We start from the raw sequence: 14,017 nt of genomic DNA, 5'->3' as shown, positions 1-14,017 counted from the left end.
AGAGGAAATGGCCTCAAGTTTTGCCAGAGAAGGCTTAGATGGGATATTTGGAAGAATTTCTTCACTGAAAGGATTGTCAGGCATTGGAACAGGCTGCTCGGAAGTGGCGTCACCATCCCTGGAGGGATTTAAAAATCATGTAGAAGTGGAACTTGGGGCTATGGTTTAGTGGTGGGCTTGGCAATGTTAACAGCTGGACTCGGTGATCTTAGAGGTCTTTTCCAATCTAAAGGATTCTGTGATTTACAAGGTGCTTTTTAGCTCCAGACAGGCTCTGGGCTGATCCTGCAGCCTGAACGCCCATCAGTGGCTGGGGAGCATGAGGTGCATTCCTGGAGCATATTGGGTTTGGTTTCATCTGAAAGGAATCTGGTTAATACTGGCCCAAGCCAGACCTCTCCTGAGCTGCTCCAGGACACAATCCAAAAGTGGGGGAAGTCGTGAGATTGATTTCAGAAGTGCACCCAGAGCCAAATTAATGGATCAGGCATGGCCCAACAGGACTTTGGGGGAACTTTGCTGTCCATACAAGAGAGCTTCCCAGCCCCTCAGCTATGCCCCAGAAAAGGACCCAAGGGAGCTACCTAAGACCCTGCTAAGGCCCTGGGGACACTAAGTGGCCTCAGGTGAGCCCCCATCCACCCATCTGTTGCCCGCTGGACTGGGGACTCCTTTTAAGGAGTGCTGTGAGCACTCTCCAGCTGTGCTGAAGGCCCAGCCTGCTCTCCTGGCCAGACCTCAAGCTGAGGTGGGCAGCCCCATCTCATGGATGGACCTTGGACAGGAGTTACAGGCAGCTTTGTTGCCAGCTTGTTGTGACCAGCTGGGGTGACCCTGCTCCTGCTGCCGCTCCTTAATGGGAGTTCAAACCACGCCAACACAGGTGCTCCAGCTCCTCAGGCTGATCGTCTCCTTCCCTGGGGACGGAGCCCAGCATGGGGCAGCGTGAAATCCTGCTGTAGGTGGGCAGAGGGATGTCCGGGGGAGGGAGATGCTCACTGGGTGTCTGCAGCAGCAGCAGTGCCTGTGGGGTGATGGCTGGGGCAGCTCCAGGGGTGAGCTCCAAGCTGTTACCCAGCCCTCTGCCTTTTCTGGACCAGCCCATCCTTCCATTGTGTGGGATGGGGGACTCTGTCCCTGGGGGGCAATGCTTGCATTCCCAGCTTCCTTGCAGCACTCCCAAGTGCTCCACAGGGAAGGAGGTGCACTTTAACAGGACTGGCCTCCCCCAGGCTGCAAAAGGCCAGAGCAGCACATACACAGACCCACACACCCACCAGCAGCAGCTTGACCAGACCACAACCCCTTCAAAATGTGCTGGCAAGAAAAATCCACATGAAGCCTGGACAAGGGCTTGTGCCTGTGCTTATCCTGGCTATTCCGGGCACTGTGTCACTGACTATAGTGTCATTCATCTTCCTTTGAACCTTTGTGCTACCAAAAGGAAGTCCATTAAAGTGCAGCTTCACAAAGATTATACTTGGTGACATTTGAAAGCGTAACGTCCCCAGTACAGGAACAAAGAACAGAATGGTCTTTGTATGGATATGGATAAATAAGGAAATGGAGAACCTACATTAAACCGGGAGCATGATTTGAGCAACAACCTCCTCTGAACACTGAACTCCTGTTTCTCGAGTCTAAAAACATGAAATGAGCAAAATTGTTCATCATATTCATCTGGCATCTGAGGGGCGACCCCCAGCCTCATCCTCCTTCCAGCAGCCCTTCTCTCCCTGAGGCAGGTCACTGCTGCAGAAGGAAGTGCATTCCCTGGGTTCTCTCTCTTCTTCCCTTTTACAAACACTTCTCTCAGCCCAACTTACCATTTTTTCTATTCACAAAGCACAGCTCCCGCTCTTTACATAAATATGTTTCACTTAAAAGGGCCTGAGTCACTGCTGTATCAATATTCGTACGAGTAAATATTGGAAATCTAAGGCTATCTACCTGCTTTACATTGGGAAAGGGGGGAGAAAAGCAGCTCTTGCTCCAGAACCTCTCAGATGTCTGAAGCAGCCTCCTGCATACCAACCTGGGTGACTGATAGAGCTCAGAGATTGACACTCCCTTGGACAGGGGTCCAAGCAGCAGTGCCTCCAACCCTCTAAATGGTGGATTTAACCTCCTCTTTGGTTCCACTCAGTCCAAGGCTCCTGTTGCCTGCTCCTTTTAAATAAAATAATCCCTTTAATGCCCTTGTTCTGCCTTTTCTCCCTGGGCTTTTTGTACACACCGTTCCATTCATCCCAACCTTAGTGCTGCTTATGGGTCACCCCAGTCCTCCTCCTGTGTGTAACATCTGCACACCAAGCAACTTCTCCAGCACAGGATTCACCCTGGGAGTTGTTCTGATTCTCTGATCAGGACTTCCCAAAAATAAAAATAAATTGCAACTTGAGCCATACCCGTCACCACAGGATGGCACACAAGGCAATGTGCTGAACACAGCCACAGCAGTAGCACAGTGGTGAGTAATCTCTGAAATAAAAGCAAAATAGTTCTAAGATATAAAGGTAGCTGCAATTCAGCTATGGCTTTGGGTCACCATCCTTCAAAAAATATTAAAGACATCAAAACCACTGCACCAAGGACAAATAGCTGGGGTTTCTGCATCACCAACTATGCTGCTGTTTTCCCAAGAGAATATGATGTTTTCTGGCTTGGTGCTTCTTTGTAATGCTTTTAGGTTCTCACTCTATTTATCTGTTCCAGTCTGTTAATAACCTTGCTCCAGTCACCTCAATCCAGCCCCAGAGGAGGGCTCCATGTTCCCTAATCCTGGATATCCCCCTGCAGATACACAGAGTGGGTAGATGCCACGCCTGTGGAGATTTGTATGTATAGTCTATACACACACATACAAGGAGCTCACACTAGGCTACCTTGGGGAAGTGGAATTTCAAGGAATTAAGTCAGTATCTGTCCAGGGGATACCTTTATTTTCCATGGGCTGGCACTGGGATACTCCCTTACAGTTCAGGTGTTCCCTGAAATCCCACACTCCTGGGAGTAACACTGTGTTGCTCTGACCTCTTACAACACAAACAGTATTCCTGATTTCCCATAATCATTTACTACAATCCTCAAAATTGTAGAAGCAAACACACCAAGTATTTCTATGATTAATACAACTAATGGGAGGTAGATCTACCACCACAGACAGAAAAAGGACTTCTCTTGATTGGAGGCGGATACATCCTGCAAGTAGATATTTTTAATTAATTTTTTTCCCGTTTCCACAGCAGTCTGTTCCTGCTCCTCTTCTGTTCCTGACTTAAGCCCTGGCAATGGGCCTGCAAGGAAAAGTGTTGTGTTGCCTCTCCTTTCACACACGCACATCATCGGCTAGAGGCAAGCAAGCACACGACTAAGCCAAGGAACATACATTATTTAATGCGGTCCATCTGTCCAAGGGAAGCTGCTCTTACATTTATCTGGTTTATTATCTTCTAATTAATCACGTATTACCAGTCGTTAACAGGCTTTCACTAAGATGCACGTACCCACTTAGCGAATTAATAAAATCAGCTAATGGGTTCCCACATTTGGCAGCTGTAAAGGCTCCCTCTGGTTGTCTTGGGAATGATGCTCTGTGGGTGCTCATTTTTTGCACACCCAGGTGCCCGACGCACCCAGGTGCAGGACAGCCTGGGCAGCAGCTACAAATATGCACCCAGATTCCCCTCTTCCCTCCCTGAAAAGGATGCCCCATCACAGTCATACTTCTTCCCCCTTCGTGCATGGATAATTTCCAGACTTGACAGCACCAGCTTGTTCTGCCAGCCCTGGTGCCACCCCCACTGCTCCGTGTGTGGGAGTTCATCCCCAGCAGCCCATCACCTTCCCCATCCATCCCTTACATGCCTGGGGCTCCCAGGAAGACTGAAGGCACTCAGCCCTTTGTACTCACCAGCACCATGCCCGCCTCCACCACCCCCAACTGCAGGACCAGGGGCCACAGTGCTGTGAGCGAGTCCTCCACGCTCCTCTGGCACTGCCTGTGCCAGAAGACAAGGAAATGCAGCTTGGACAGGTGTTCTGCTGCCTTTGGAAGTTGTAAGCTCTTGCAGGTGGCTCTTCACCTTCTAATTCTGCTGTCTTCAGCTTCCACATCTCCTGCTTTCCCTTCTTTGGGGTATCTGAAAGCAGTGTCAGGCCCTGCTCTCTGCCAGGTGAACAGGAAGGTGGTGGTGGGTACCAGCTCCTTACTGGGCATGAGATCTGCTCCCACTGGCCACTGCCATTGGCATCATCCTTATCCCTGCAGGCCACACTCAGCCTTGTCACCCATGGGCCCTGCTGTGCTCACACACACAAACTTCCCTGTGCTCTGGTCGAACTGCCCCTGCTACACATTCGTGACCAGGAGCTGCCTCCACACCTCCCCAGAACAGGCAAGCAGCACCTACTTGGCTTTTCCTCTGCTCCCCTGACACCCTGGGCCGGCATGGTTATGTCCCCACACAACACTGCCACCAGATCCAGCCCGCCCCATGTGGAATGTTCTGCCCTGGCTGGGATGCCCAGACAACACACAGTGCTAATGAGGTCACCTTTAGCCATTAAGCTCTTGCTGTTAATTGAACCCCACTGACCTCATCAGCTGCCAGGATGAATCCCACACAGATCACTCCTGCTTCTGAATGCCTCCCAGGCCTTGGGGGCATGCCCTGCTCCCAGCTCCCATCGTGACCCAGGAGTACATGGCACCAGGAGGATCTGTCCCTGAGATGACAGGGAACACCAATGCAGGACAGTGGCACTGCTGGCAGGGTCTCCAAGCTACCAAACCTGTTCCAGTCCCACTGACACACTGCAAGTCCCAGGGACCTCATCAGCAAAGAGCAAAACACAATGGAAATCTTTCAAAGCATTACGTGGTTTTAAAACACACCAATTTAGCCACAAGACAAGCACTGTCAAATTTTCAGTTTTATTAAAAAAATTCTAGCAGCAAAACCTGTAACAATTCAAAAAACAGAACAAAACAAAAAAGACCAAACCTTCAAAAGAACATGACACAGAGAGAAAGAGATGGAGAGAGACAGATCTGGGGGTTCCTCCACTGTTCACTCAAGCTCTTTATAGCGGGCAAACATGACCCTCCGGACGGCGTCGCGGTAGGTCTCATTGGACTGCCTCTTGGGGGGCTTCCCTGGGGCCCCCAGCCCAGGGCCCTTCCTCCTGTTTTCTGCCTGCAAACAGACACAGCTCACGTTAGTCATTTCTCCTCCCATAAATAAAAAGCTTCCCTGGGCTGCTTCAGGACTGCTGACTGCTCCCATGTGGATCCACAAGCAGAGGAAGAGCAAGTGCTCTGTGTTCTTCCAAAAGCTGGTTGGGAAAAACTACAGACCCTTTGAGGGCAACAAAAGCAGCCAGCAATGCCCGGCGGGAATCAAACCCCAGGGATCAGCTGTGGAGGAGTGGGCAGCCAAGAGGCAGCGCCAGCAGCCGCAGGCGAGCCAGGATGGAAACCGAGCAAAGGAAAGCTCTGACGAGAGCTGGGCTCCAGGGGAGCTGTTTGCTGTTAGTCTGCATTGGCACAAGTTCAGCTGTTCTCTCAACAGAGCTCCCATGGGCACTGGTACCTCGCTTGGAATTTCAACCAGTTTACAAGGACTGGCTTTTTCAGCCAGCACCTGCATTATTCAGCAATACCTGCCTGGAGCCAGCCCAGGAGGGCAGGCCCGAGGCTAGAAGTTTCTCTGGCTCTTCACTCCAATCCACCTGAATACCAGAGATCTCACCAGCTGGGCCAAGAGATCAGAGCTGTGTGCGGTTGACATGGTCACATGGCTTTGCCCAGCATGACTTGGAAGTGAAAGGCAAGCACATCTCTTCTGGCCTATGAACTGTATGAGGGCTGTGCTTTGCCATCAGCTCCCCATGCAGAGAGGGAGCCCTCACGGGAGCTCAGACTTCCCAGGGTGTGGTGCTGGAGCTGGCCCTCGGACAAAGCCTGTTTTATGGGAACAGGGACCTCACCACAAGGACTGAGCAGCAGCTGGGGGCCGTTCCTGCTGTCTGCACTGAAGAGGGACTCTTGCCTCCTGTATGTGGGCTCAAGCAAACATGTGTCACGAAGCCTCAAATATTTGCTTTAATGATCTACTTGACTGCAGGCTGAACGTCACCCTGTGAGCCCTGCTCCAAGCTGCCTGTCCCTCAGCAGAGCATGGACACCACAGCACCCGGCCAGCCCCAAACCTGCCACCAGAGCATGGCCCTGCTCATGTGGCCCTGGGCAAGGCAGAGCAGCCCCTGGCCTGGGCTGCTTCTCTGACAAACCCTCTGCAGTAAATTAAGGTCCACTGAGAGACTAGCCTGTCGCAGAAGGCAGGATCTACCTGATCCTGCCTACCCCGACATCCTTTGCCCATGGGCCTCTGCTCCTTGTCAGGTGCTGTATCTTGGTATTATCTTCTGACGTCCAGAGTCTGCAATGGCAGCCAGAGCCTCACAAGTGCTAAGTAGAGCAGACAAAGAGCACCTTGGGCCCTGTGGCTTTGGCTACGCTCACACTTCTCCAGGGGAAGTTCACCTTTTTCCCCAGCTCACATGGCTGCAGAGAACCTAGCTGGTAACCTGCTCAAACCCCAGCCTGACTTTGAGCAGGTACTAACGAGATGCTCACACCCTTCCTGCTCATTGTTACTCTATTTTCAACACCTCCAGATCCATATAAATTCTAACCTTGTTCTATAGCCAACATACTTGCAGCCCCTCCCAGCCTGCAGAGTTCATCAGTGCACACATATTATTCCATCAAGCGGGTGCTGAGATTTGCAGCCTGACCTGAACTCCCTCCAGCTCTCCTGGGAAACATTATGGGCTGCAGGACAGTGGTGTGCTTTGAAAGGCAGGAAGACTCACCTCCACTGGTGATGCTGTGCCCTGCTGGTTGTGGCCAAAGCCTTTCTTCCACCCTGGAGACTGCACCATTCGGTTCCCTTTGTTGTTACTGTCAAGCCTTGGGTCATAGTCGCTGCAAAAGAGCCAGAATCAATTGTCCAGTCTTGCAATGCTTCAAACACATGCCAGGGATTTTTAGTTCTGCTAATAGAACCTTCACTGACATTTCAGCCTCTCATGAGGGATATTCCAAGTTTCTTGCCAGAAGCACACCGCCTAAGGAAACCACCACGTCAGATGCTGTGTGCAGCGCTCACACACCTTTGACTGCAAAATTTCTTGTCCCACCTCAGGGGGAAATACACCAGGGCACAGGAAATGAGCTCAGACTCCCAAATATTTACAGTATAAGCAAGCCAGGAGCCTTCTGTGCTTGCATTTCTTAATTAGAATCTTAGCAATAGCAAGAAAGCGAAGTTTAATCCCTGCTGCTCTGTTAGATCTTTCCTTTCTCCCAGTGCTCTGGTCATGGAGCTCAACAGATGCAGTGTTGATTCGGACACACTTTCTCCCACCTCATTACTCATCCAAGACCATTAACCTAACCAAAAGCCCCAGTTTTAAAAACATCTCAGCATAAAAGACTCTTCCTTCAGACAATTTCTGCTTTCTGGCTGCTGGTGACACTGCACACAAACAGTTTTAGTTTATCTATAGCTATTCCAGGAAAACAGAGGGAAGAGAAGATGTGGATGTTTAAACTGCAAGACACAGAGGAAAGGTCTCCTTCTGAGGTGCTGTGCCAGAAGAAAACAGGCACATAACCAGTTCTATCTTCAACACATGCCTGGCCGTTCCTCAGCCCACTGAACACGCGAGCTCACAGCAGGCAGGCCTGTCGAGAACTCCACACAGCACGCACTTTCTTCCTCCACCTACTCTGAACGAGATGGAAACAGCTCCCAGCGTTCCTCTGAGTCAGGGAACAGATGAAACACAGCTTTGCTCTTTCTTTCAATGGCTAGATGCCAGGACAGGAGGGCAGCAAGTGCCTTAAGGACGAGGTGGATAGGAACAGGCTGCATTCCACTCTCTGTGTCTGGCCAGGCACACTCAGACCCCCATCTTACCCCTCCAGCACCAGGCAGCTTTGCTCTGCTCTGCCCAGACCCTTGTTTCCACCCTGGCCCTCTCCTGACCTCTACAAGATGTCCTGCAATACAACAGGCTCACACTTTGAGGAACTCTGTCTCAGTCTATCTGGCTGTTACTTTGCAGATCTACCCCCCTGGCCAATTCCCAGCCTTGGTCTGCCAGCAGCACACATCCCATCCCAGCATCAGCATCCCCAAAGAGACCTAACCCAGAACAGCCATTACCTCTCTGAGTCCCGGTCATATCTGAGCCGTTTCCTCTCTGGTGAATCCATCTGCTGGAATTTCTCTCTCCGGTCATTTCCTTTGTCTTTATGCCTCCCCTTCACAACAGAAAGAACAAAGTAAGTACAGGAGCTACGAAGGATTCAACACTGCAGGAGACTGCTCTGCATGCAGGTCTCATCTGATCCTCAACTAGCTGGAAGGCTGTCCTGGGGACTCACAAATACTGAACACCCACATCCCACAATCGACTTGCTCTGTTCAGATGCCATCTGTTGGGCTGACCCAGACCTGTTGTTGCAGCCTTCCAGCTACAGCACCAGGAGCAGCTCTGTGACCTTCCGAACAATGGACAGGTACAGTTCTCCTGTCCCTGCCCAGGCAGCAGCAGCCCATACACCCCAGCAGTTTTAGACAGAAAATTGTGTCCCACTTAGCCCAGAGCCCAGTGCTGGCTTGCAGGACAACAGAACCACACTCAGACCCTTCTATGAGGAATGAGATCTGCTCTTAGAAGTCACAGAACTACCTACAGGTCCTGGTGCAGCGTGAGCCCACAGTTCACTTTTGGGAGGCATCTGATGCCTGGTGCCTAAGTGGATGCCTGGTGATACCTGGTGCATAAGTAGAGGTCTGCCTGGGACCACCACCCGCCCAGTGCAGAAGCACAAGCAGCTGCCTGCCCACCACCGCAGACACACCTCACGCTCTCTCTTCTCCAAATACGCCAGTTCCTGCTCGGATCGTTTAATCTTCATATGAATCTCTAGGTTTTGCTGGAAGGAAGAAGACAGAAAGCAGTGTCAAGCAGAGAACACAAGCTGTCAGGGTCATCTGCTCCACCCACAAGGAGCACAGGTAAAGCAGCATGCTCTTGTGGCTGCACTATACCAGGCACCGCAGCCTCTCCTGCAGCCCAAACTACCTGCTCCCCCATAGAGGCCTGGAGCCCTTCCTCCCTGCAGTAAGGAAGGCAACCAGTCCTATTTTAACCCACGTGCAGCTTGGCTCTCCTAAAAGCAAGAGCTCAAAGGCAGCGCAGAACATGGGAGTGCACATGCCAAGTTCTTACCACTCTCATGCTCCTGTGTGCCAGCACCCCACTCTCCCCAAGCCTTAGCTATCTCAGTACAGCTTACAAAGTCACACCTTGATGTTACAGCACTCCCATGGCAGGAACAAGCAGTTCACACAATGCTTTGAACAGAGCTTTGAGGCAACTTTGCCTGCTACTGTGTCAAACTCAGCACAGCTCTTCCCACCCAACCACTGCGTTTTCCCTGCAGCTCACAAAGCTGTTGAGCCAACGGCAGCCCCCAGCTTCCCCATACCTTGTGCAGGTTGGAAAGCTGCTGGTGCTTGATGAGCACTTCCTTGTTGGGGAACTGCCTCCTGCACAGCAGGCAGGCCAGCTTGTTCCAGTCAGTCAGTTTGTCGTCGCTGGCCTTGGCCTTCCGCGGCTGCTCCTCGCGCGGCGCCGGTGGGTGCGGGGGAGGCGGCAGCCACTGAGCCTGGGACTGCTCCTCCTCTTCCTCCTCCTCTTCATTGTCGCTGTCTCCTCCATACTCTCCCAGAAGTCCTATCAGAGGGTTCACCACCTTGGGCTGAGGGAAGTGGAGAAAAGTGTGACAATTTGTAGCATCAAGCCTGCCTGGCCAGCACATCTTTGCTTCCCCAACCTATCTCCCTGTGACTCCTGTCTCTGTTCCAGTCCAAGAGGCAGAGAGTTGCTTCCCAGCAGCACAGGCAGGGAACAGAGAGGAGCTGGCTGGCTTCTTTCCCTTCACATCACAGGGTGGAAGCCCTTCTGCTCTCTAGACAGGCCATGCTTTGGTGCCAGGCTTTTCCAACCTGCCACACACCTGATCACAAGAAGCCAGCAGAGGCCATGGCTGTTTAGCAGCAAGCTGCTGTCACTCACCTCCTCTAGAAATGGAGATCAGTGAGATTTGGCTTTCCTCAGCCTGGAAGAGTTTTCTGCCTTAGGACTGGTTGAGTGATATCCTGCTAAAACGCAGGTATCAAATTTCCCCATGCTAGAAGCCCACAAACAAGGTCAGATTTAAAAAACAAACTGCCTTCCATCCCCAGCACTCCCTCCTCTGGCACGAGAAACATCTCTGGCACCTCTGGCATTCGCGATTGCAGCCAGGCTGTGCTGAGCCTCCCTAGTCCTGTATCCAGGCTCAAACAGGGCAAAATGCAATCCTTTGGAGATACTTACTGGGGCTGCACTCTCTTCTTTTTTCACAGAAGGAGGTAAAGGTTTTTTAAAGACATCTTCTGCAGAGAACTTCTCCTCTCCAGTCTCAGTCTGAAACAGTCGAGATCAAGTGTTGAGACTGCCCTAGCATGGACTCATAGCACACAACAGCTAAGCACTCAAACAGGTCTCCAAGGAAACCAGGTGGTTGGCAGAAATGAGGCAGTGGTTTTGGTGGGAGACATTCCCATTCTGGGGAATCCAGAGCTCTCCTGGAGCCATACTTGTGATTTCAGAGACAGCTGCAGCAGCTCAACATACTGTCTCAGCCTGCCCCACTCTCACTCTCTGCTGCACTGTGATGCTGACAGTGGTCCCAGTCAGTGAGGGAGCTGGGGCAGGGCCAGGCACCTCTCTGTGTGCACAAAGGACATGAAGACCAGGTACAAAACCACCCTCACTGCCAGACAACACCAATTTTCTCTGCTGTGACTGTGGCACAACATATGGCCAGGCTCAGCCAGCATGGCAGGATTCCCAGGATCTTCTTTATCCTGGACAGAGGGCACCAGAGACTGCAGTCAGCACTGCAACAGGATGAGCCTGTGATACTCAGCTGTGTGCTCAGCAGCACAAACAGTAGGCTGGGGTGAAGCTTCACTTTCACACATTTTACAGAGAACTGGGCTGGAGCCTTGGACAGGCTCCAATTTAGTGGCTCATGAGTTACTCATACTTGACCAGGGAAGACAAGTGTAACACCTTACCAGGCCTGTGCTCTCATCCTTCTTCACAGAGGGAGGCAATGGCTTTTTGAAGACATCTTCTGTAAAGAATCTCTCCTCTCCAGGCTCATTCTGAAAAATCCAAGACTGGGCATTAGGCCAACACAGGGGTCAGAGAGCACACCGAGCAGCCAGGAAGCCACTTCTGAGCATCCATGGAAAACAGGCAAGTGGGAAAAATTATGGAATGATTTCTACTGGAGATGCTTCTACCCTCCATTCAGAAAGGACCATGTTTCTCCAAGGTCAGTGTCCCTGAAAGCCTCCACACCAGATGGGACCCCTTGGCTGGCTTGTTACCAGCCTCAGGGACAATTTAACAGCCCTCAAGTCCCAGTTGCCCAGGACTGGTCATGCCACTGAGCATATTCAGACCAAGAGGCAAAGAAGAACATAAAGTTTCTGCATTGGTGGCTAAATCACTTCTACCAACTCTCCTGGCATTCCTCAGGCCCTGTCAGTATCACAGCCCTGGGCTGTGCTCAAACATCACTTTGGGCAGTTACTCCCAACCAGCAGCTCCACACTCGGGAGACAGGATTTGCTCACTGGGAGCAGCAGTGAAGGGCACTGCCCTGGGACTGGGGGAGCAGAAACTGCAGTTAGAGGAGAGCTGAGTCTCTATCATCATCGGACTCAGTGTGTTTAAATGCCTCTGCCAGTTTTTTCTTGTCTATTACAATAGCAGTGTGAGTGAAACATGTCTCAGTTACCTGGATGTGACTGAATCCTTCACCATAAGGAAGGGATGAGAAGCCCTGGATTTAATGTCAGGAGAGAAAAATTTCAGGAACTTACTCCCACCTGGCTGGAGAACCACCATGTTCCTACCTAGCTGCTGACCCTTTGTCTTCTCTCACTGTTCCTCCATTTTTGAATCCTCTAATTACTCTCTATTTTCTAACCTCTCTTCCCTCAGCCTCCTGGCCTCAGGTCATTCTGATGCCTGCAGAGTGTTACCTTAGCAGAAGTACTTTTCCCTTTGTCCTTTCTGTCCCTGTTGTCCCTGCTGTGTGGCTCCTTCCTGTCACTTGTCCGTTCTTGGCTCCCGTGCCGCCGCCTTCTGCTCTCCGTCGGGGGCTCGGAGGCTTCCCGGTCTATTGTGACTTCTCTCTGAAAGAGACATGTGGAGCAGGCTTAGCCCAACCCCTGCAGTCTTCTTACTGGGCTTCTTGTCCTTCCTGAGCTGGGGAGAGCAGCACAGTAAGAAGGGACTGCAGACAGCAAAGGCTTCAGAACTTTGCTGGGGCAAAAGACAGCTGACCACAGCCAGGTCACCAGTGCACTGCCCTGCTCTCCCACAGCATGGACATCCCCAGCATCATAAAAACAAGATTATAGTTCCAGAAACTCTCTGCTGATGGCTCTTTTTTGGCTTCCTTATAGTATTGCTGGCTAGGACTGAGAAGCAGAGACCACAGATGAAAACAGAGGTCTGCTATTCATTTTTTATTACAGACAGTCACATATCACATGTCTACAGCAAAATTTAGCAAAAATGCTCTGCCTGTAAATCCACTCGAGGAAGAGCACACCAAAAACCCTCCAAAGGCAGGGCTTCAGAGGCCAGAGCCAGCTATGGCTGGTTCAACACACAGCTAATGGATTCCTAGCCTCTCATTAAGTTGATATTTTGCAACGTGCATCCCTTTCACACAGGTCAGAGAACAGAGTGCGAGACACAAAGCTGCCTCTGTGCTGCCCTATGCTGGCTTGTCTTCAGGATCTGGCTGCAAAATCCCTCCAGAGAAGAGCAGTTTGTAAGAACATATGTAAAGCTTCCTTCCCACACACTCACCTGAGTTCTGGGGTCATAGTATGTCCCAGCTATGGGATCGTAGTAATTCCCAGTGTCAGGATCATAAATGTATGTGGACACATCTGATGGTGCTGAAGAGAGAGACAGGAGTTAGCTCCAGAGCCTTCCAAAGGCAGAACTTGCCTTTTACCAAGACAAAAGCACGAACAAACATTACACTGGTGAAAGGACCAAGAGTGGGAAAGAAGAATTTTTTCTCCTGGCAAGAAAGGTATGACTTGACTTGACCTACATCATCTTTTCTTTAAGGAGTAAGAGGGGTGATAAGTTTTCACAATTCTGGTTTAGGACTCTGGCAAAACGTCCACATCAAAACAGATTTACAGGGGCTGTGCTGAGATCACAAGACCACAAAACTTGGTCATGAAACTCAGTAATTTCCCCAAGAATGGGGTAATGAGTATCTACATCCACCCACCCCTGTGAACAAGGAAAAGCTGTTCTCTCTCAAACAGTATCCTGTTTAAAGTGATGACACTCCCCACATCCCTTCCACCCCATGGGCTCATGAAAGCTCCAGAGAAGAAAAGGGAGTGAACTATTTCTACAGGAAAAGCCAAAGGCCTTAAGGGTAGTAGGCCCATAATGTCAGGAATGTTTCTCATTTCCAAAGTGTCCTTTGACAGACCTCAGTAATGCTATATATAAGTTAGTGAAACAATCAGGAGTGGTCTTCCAGCTACTGGCATTGCTGCATCAAGTGTATTTTCCTCTGTCTCCTCTAGTAACTGCCAGGCTGATTTTATCCCATCAGTTTTCCACAACAAGGAAAAATAGGCAGCAAGTTTCCTTTATCTGCATGTAGTTTCACACAGTGAGAATAGAGAGAAACACATCACCAGATAGGAAAATGTGACTAAACAAAGTTGGCAAAGGAACTCACAAGTGGGTGTAGCAAACAAACCTACTCTTAGCCTTTAAAAATATTTTTGGGCTGATTTCTACATGTCAGTGCCCTTTTAAGGAAGAAAAG

General features: G+C 50.7%; 1 protein-coding gene across 2 annotated transcripts in view; it reads right to left on the bottom strand.

Moving 5' to 3' along the window:
- Positions 1-4,917: 4,917 nt before the first annotated feature.
- The window catches only part of RBM6 (RNA binding motif protein 6), a 57,757-nt gene continuing 48,657 nt past the window's right edge, over positions 4,918-14,017 (bottom strand). For both annotated transcript variants that reach the window (XM_069027530.1, XM_069027531.1), the window contains exons 15-23: positions 13,024-13,115; positions 12,186-12,338; positions 11,208-11,297; positions 10,462-10,551; positions 9,569-9,841; positions 8,939-9,013; positions 8,238-8,335; positions 6,880-6,991; positions 4,918-5,198 (exon numbers count right to left, since the gene is read on the bottom strand). In XM_069027530.1, the coding sequence (XP_068883631.1) occupies positions 5,073-5,198; positions 6,880-6,991; positions 8,238-8,335; positions 8,939-9,013; positions 9,569-9,841; positions 10,462-10,551; positions 11,208-11,297; positions 12,186-12,338; positions 13,024-13,115 (1,109 nt within the window). In that variant the 3' untranslated portion in view covers positions 4,918-5,072. The remainder of the gene's footprint in view (positions 5,199-6,879; positions 6,992-8,237; positions 8,336-8,938; positions 9,014-9,568; positions 9,842-10,461; positions 10,552-11,207; positions 11,298-12,185; positions 12,339-13,023; positions 13,116-14,017) is intronic.

This window comes from Aphelocoma coerulescens, chromosome 12 (genome assembly GCF_041296385.1).
Source record: "Aphelocoma coerulescens isolate FSJ_1873_10779 chromosome 12, UR_Acoe_1.0, whole genome shotgun sequence".
Classification (NCBI taxonomy): Eukaryota; Metazoa; Chordata; class Aves; order Passeriformes; family Corvidae; genus Aphelocoma; species Aphelocoma coerulescens.
Note: the sequence above shows the minus strand (reverse complement) of the source record. Positions and strands in the feature narration are given on the sequence as shown.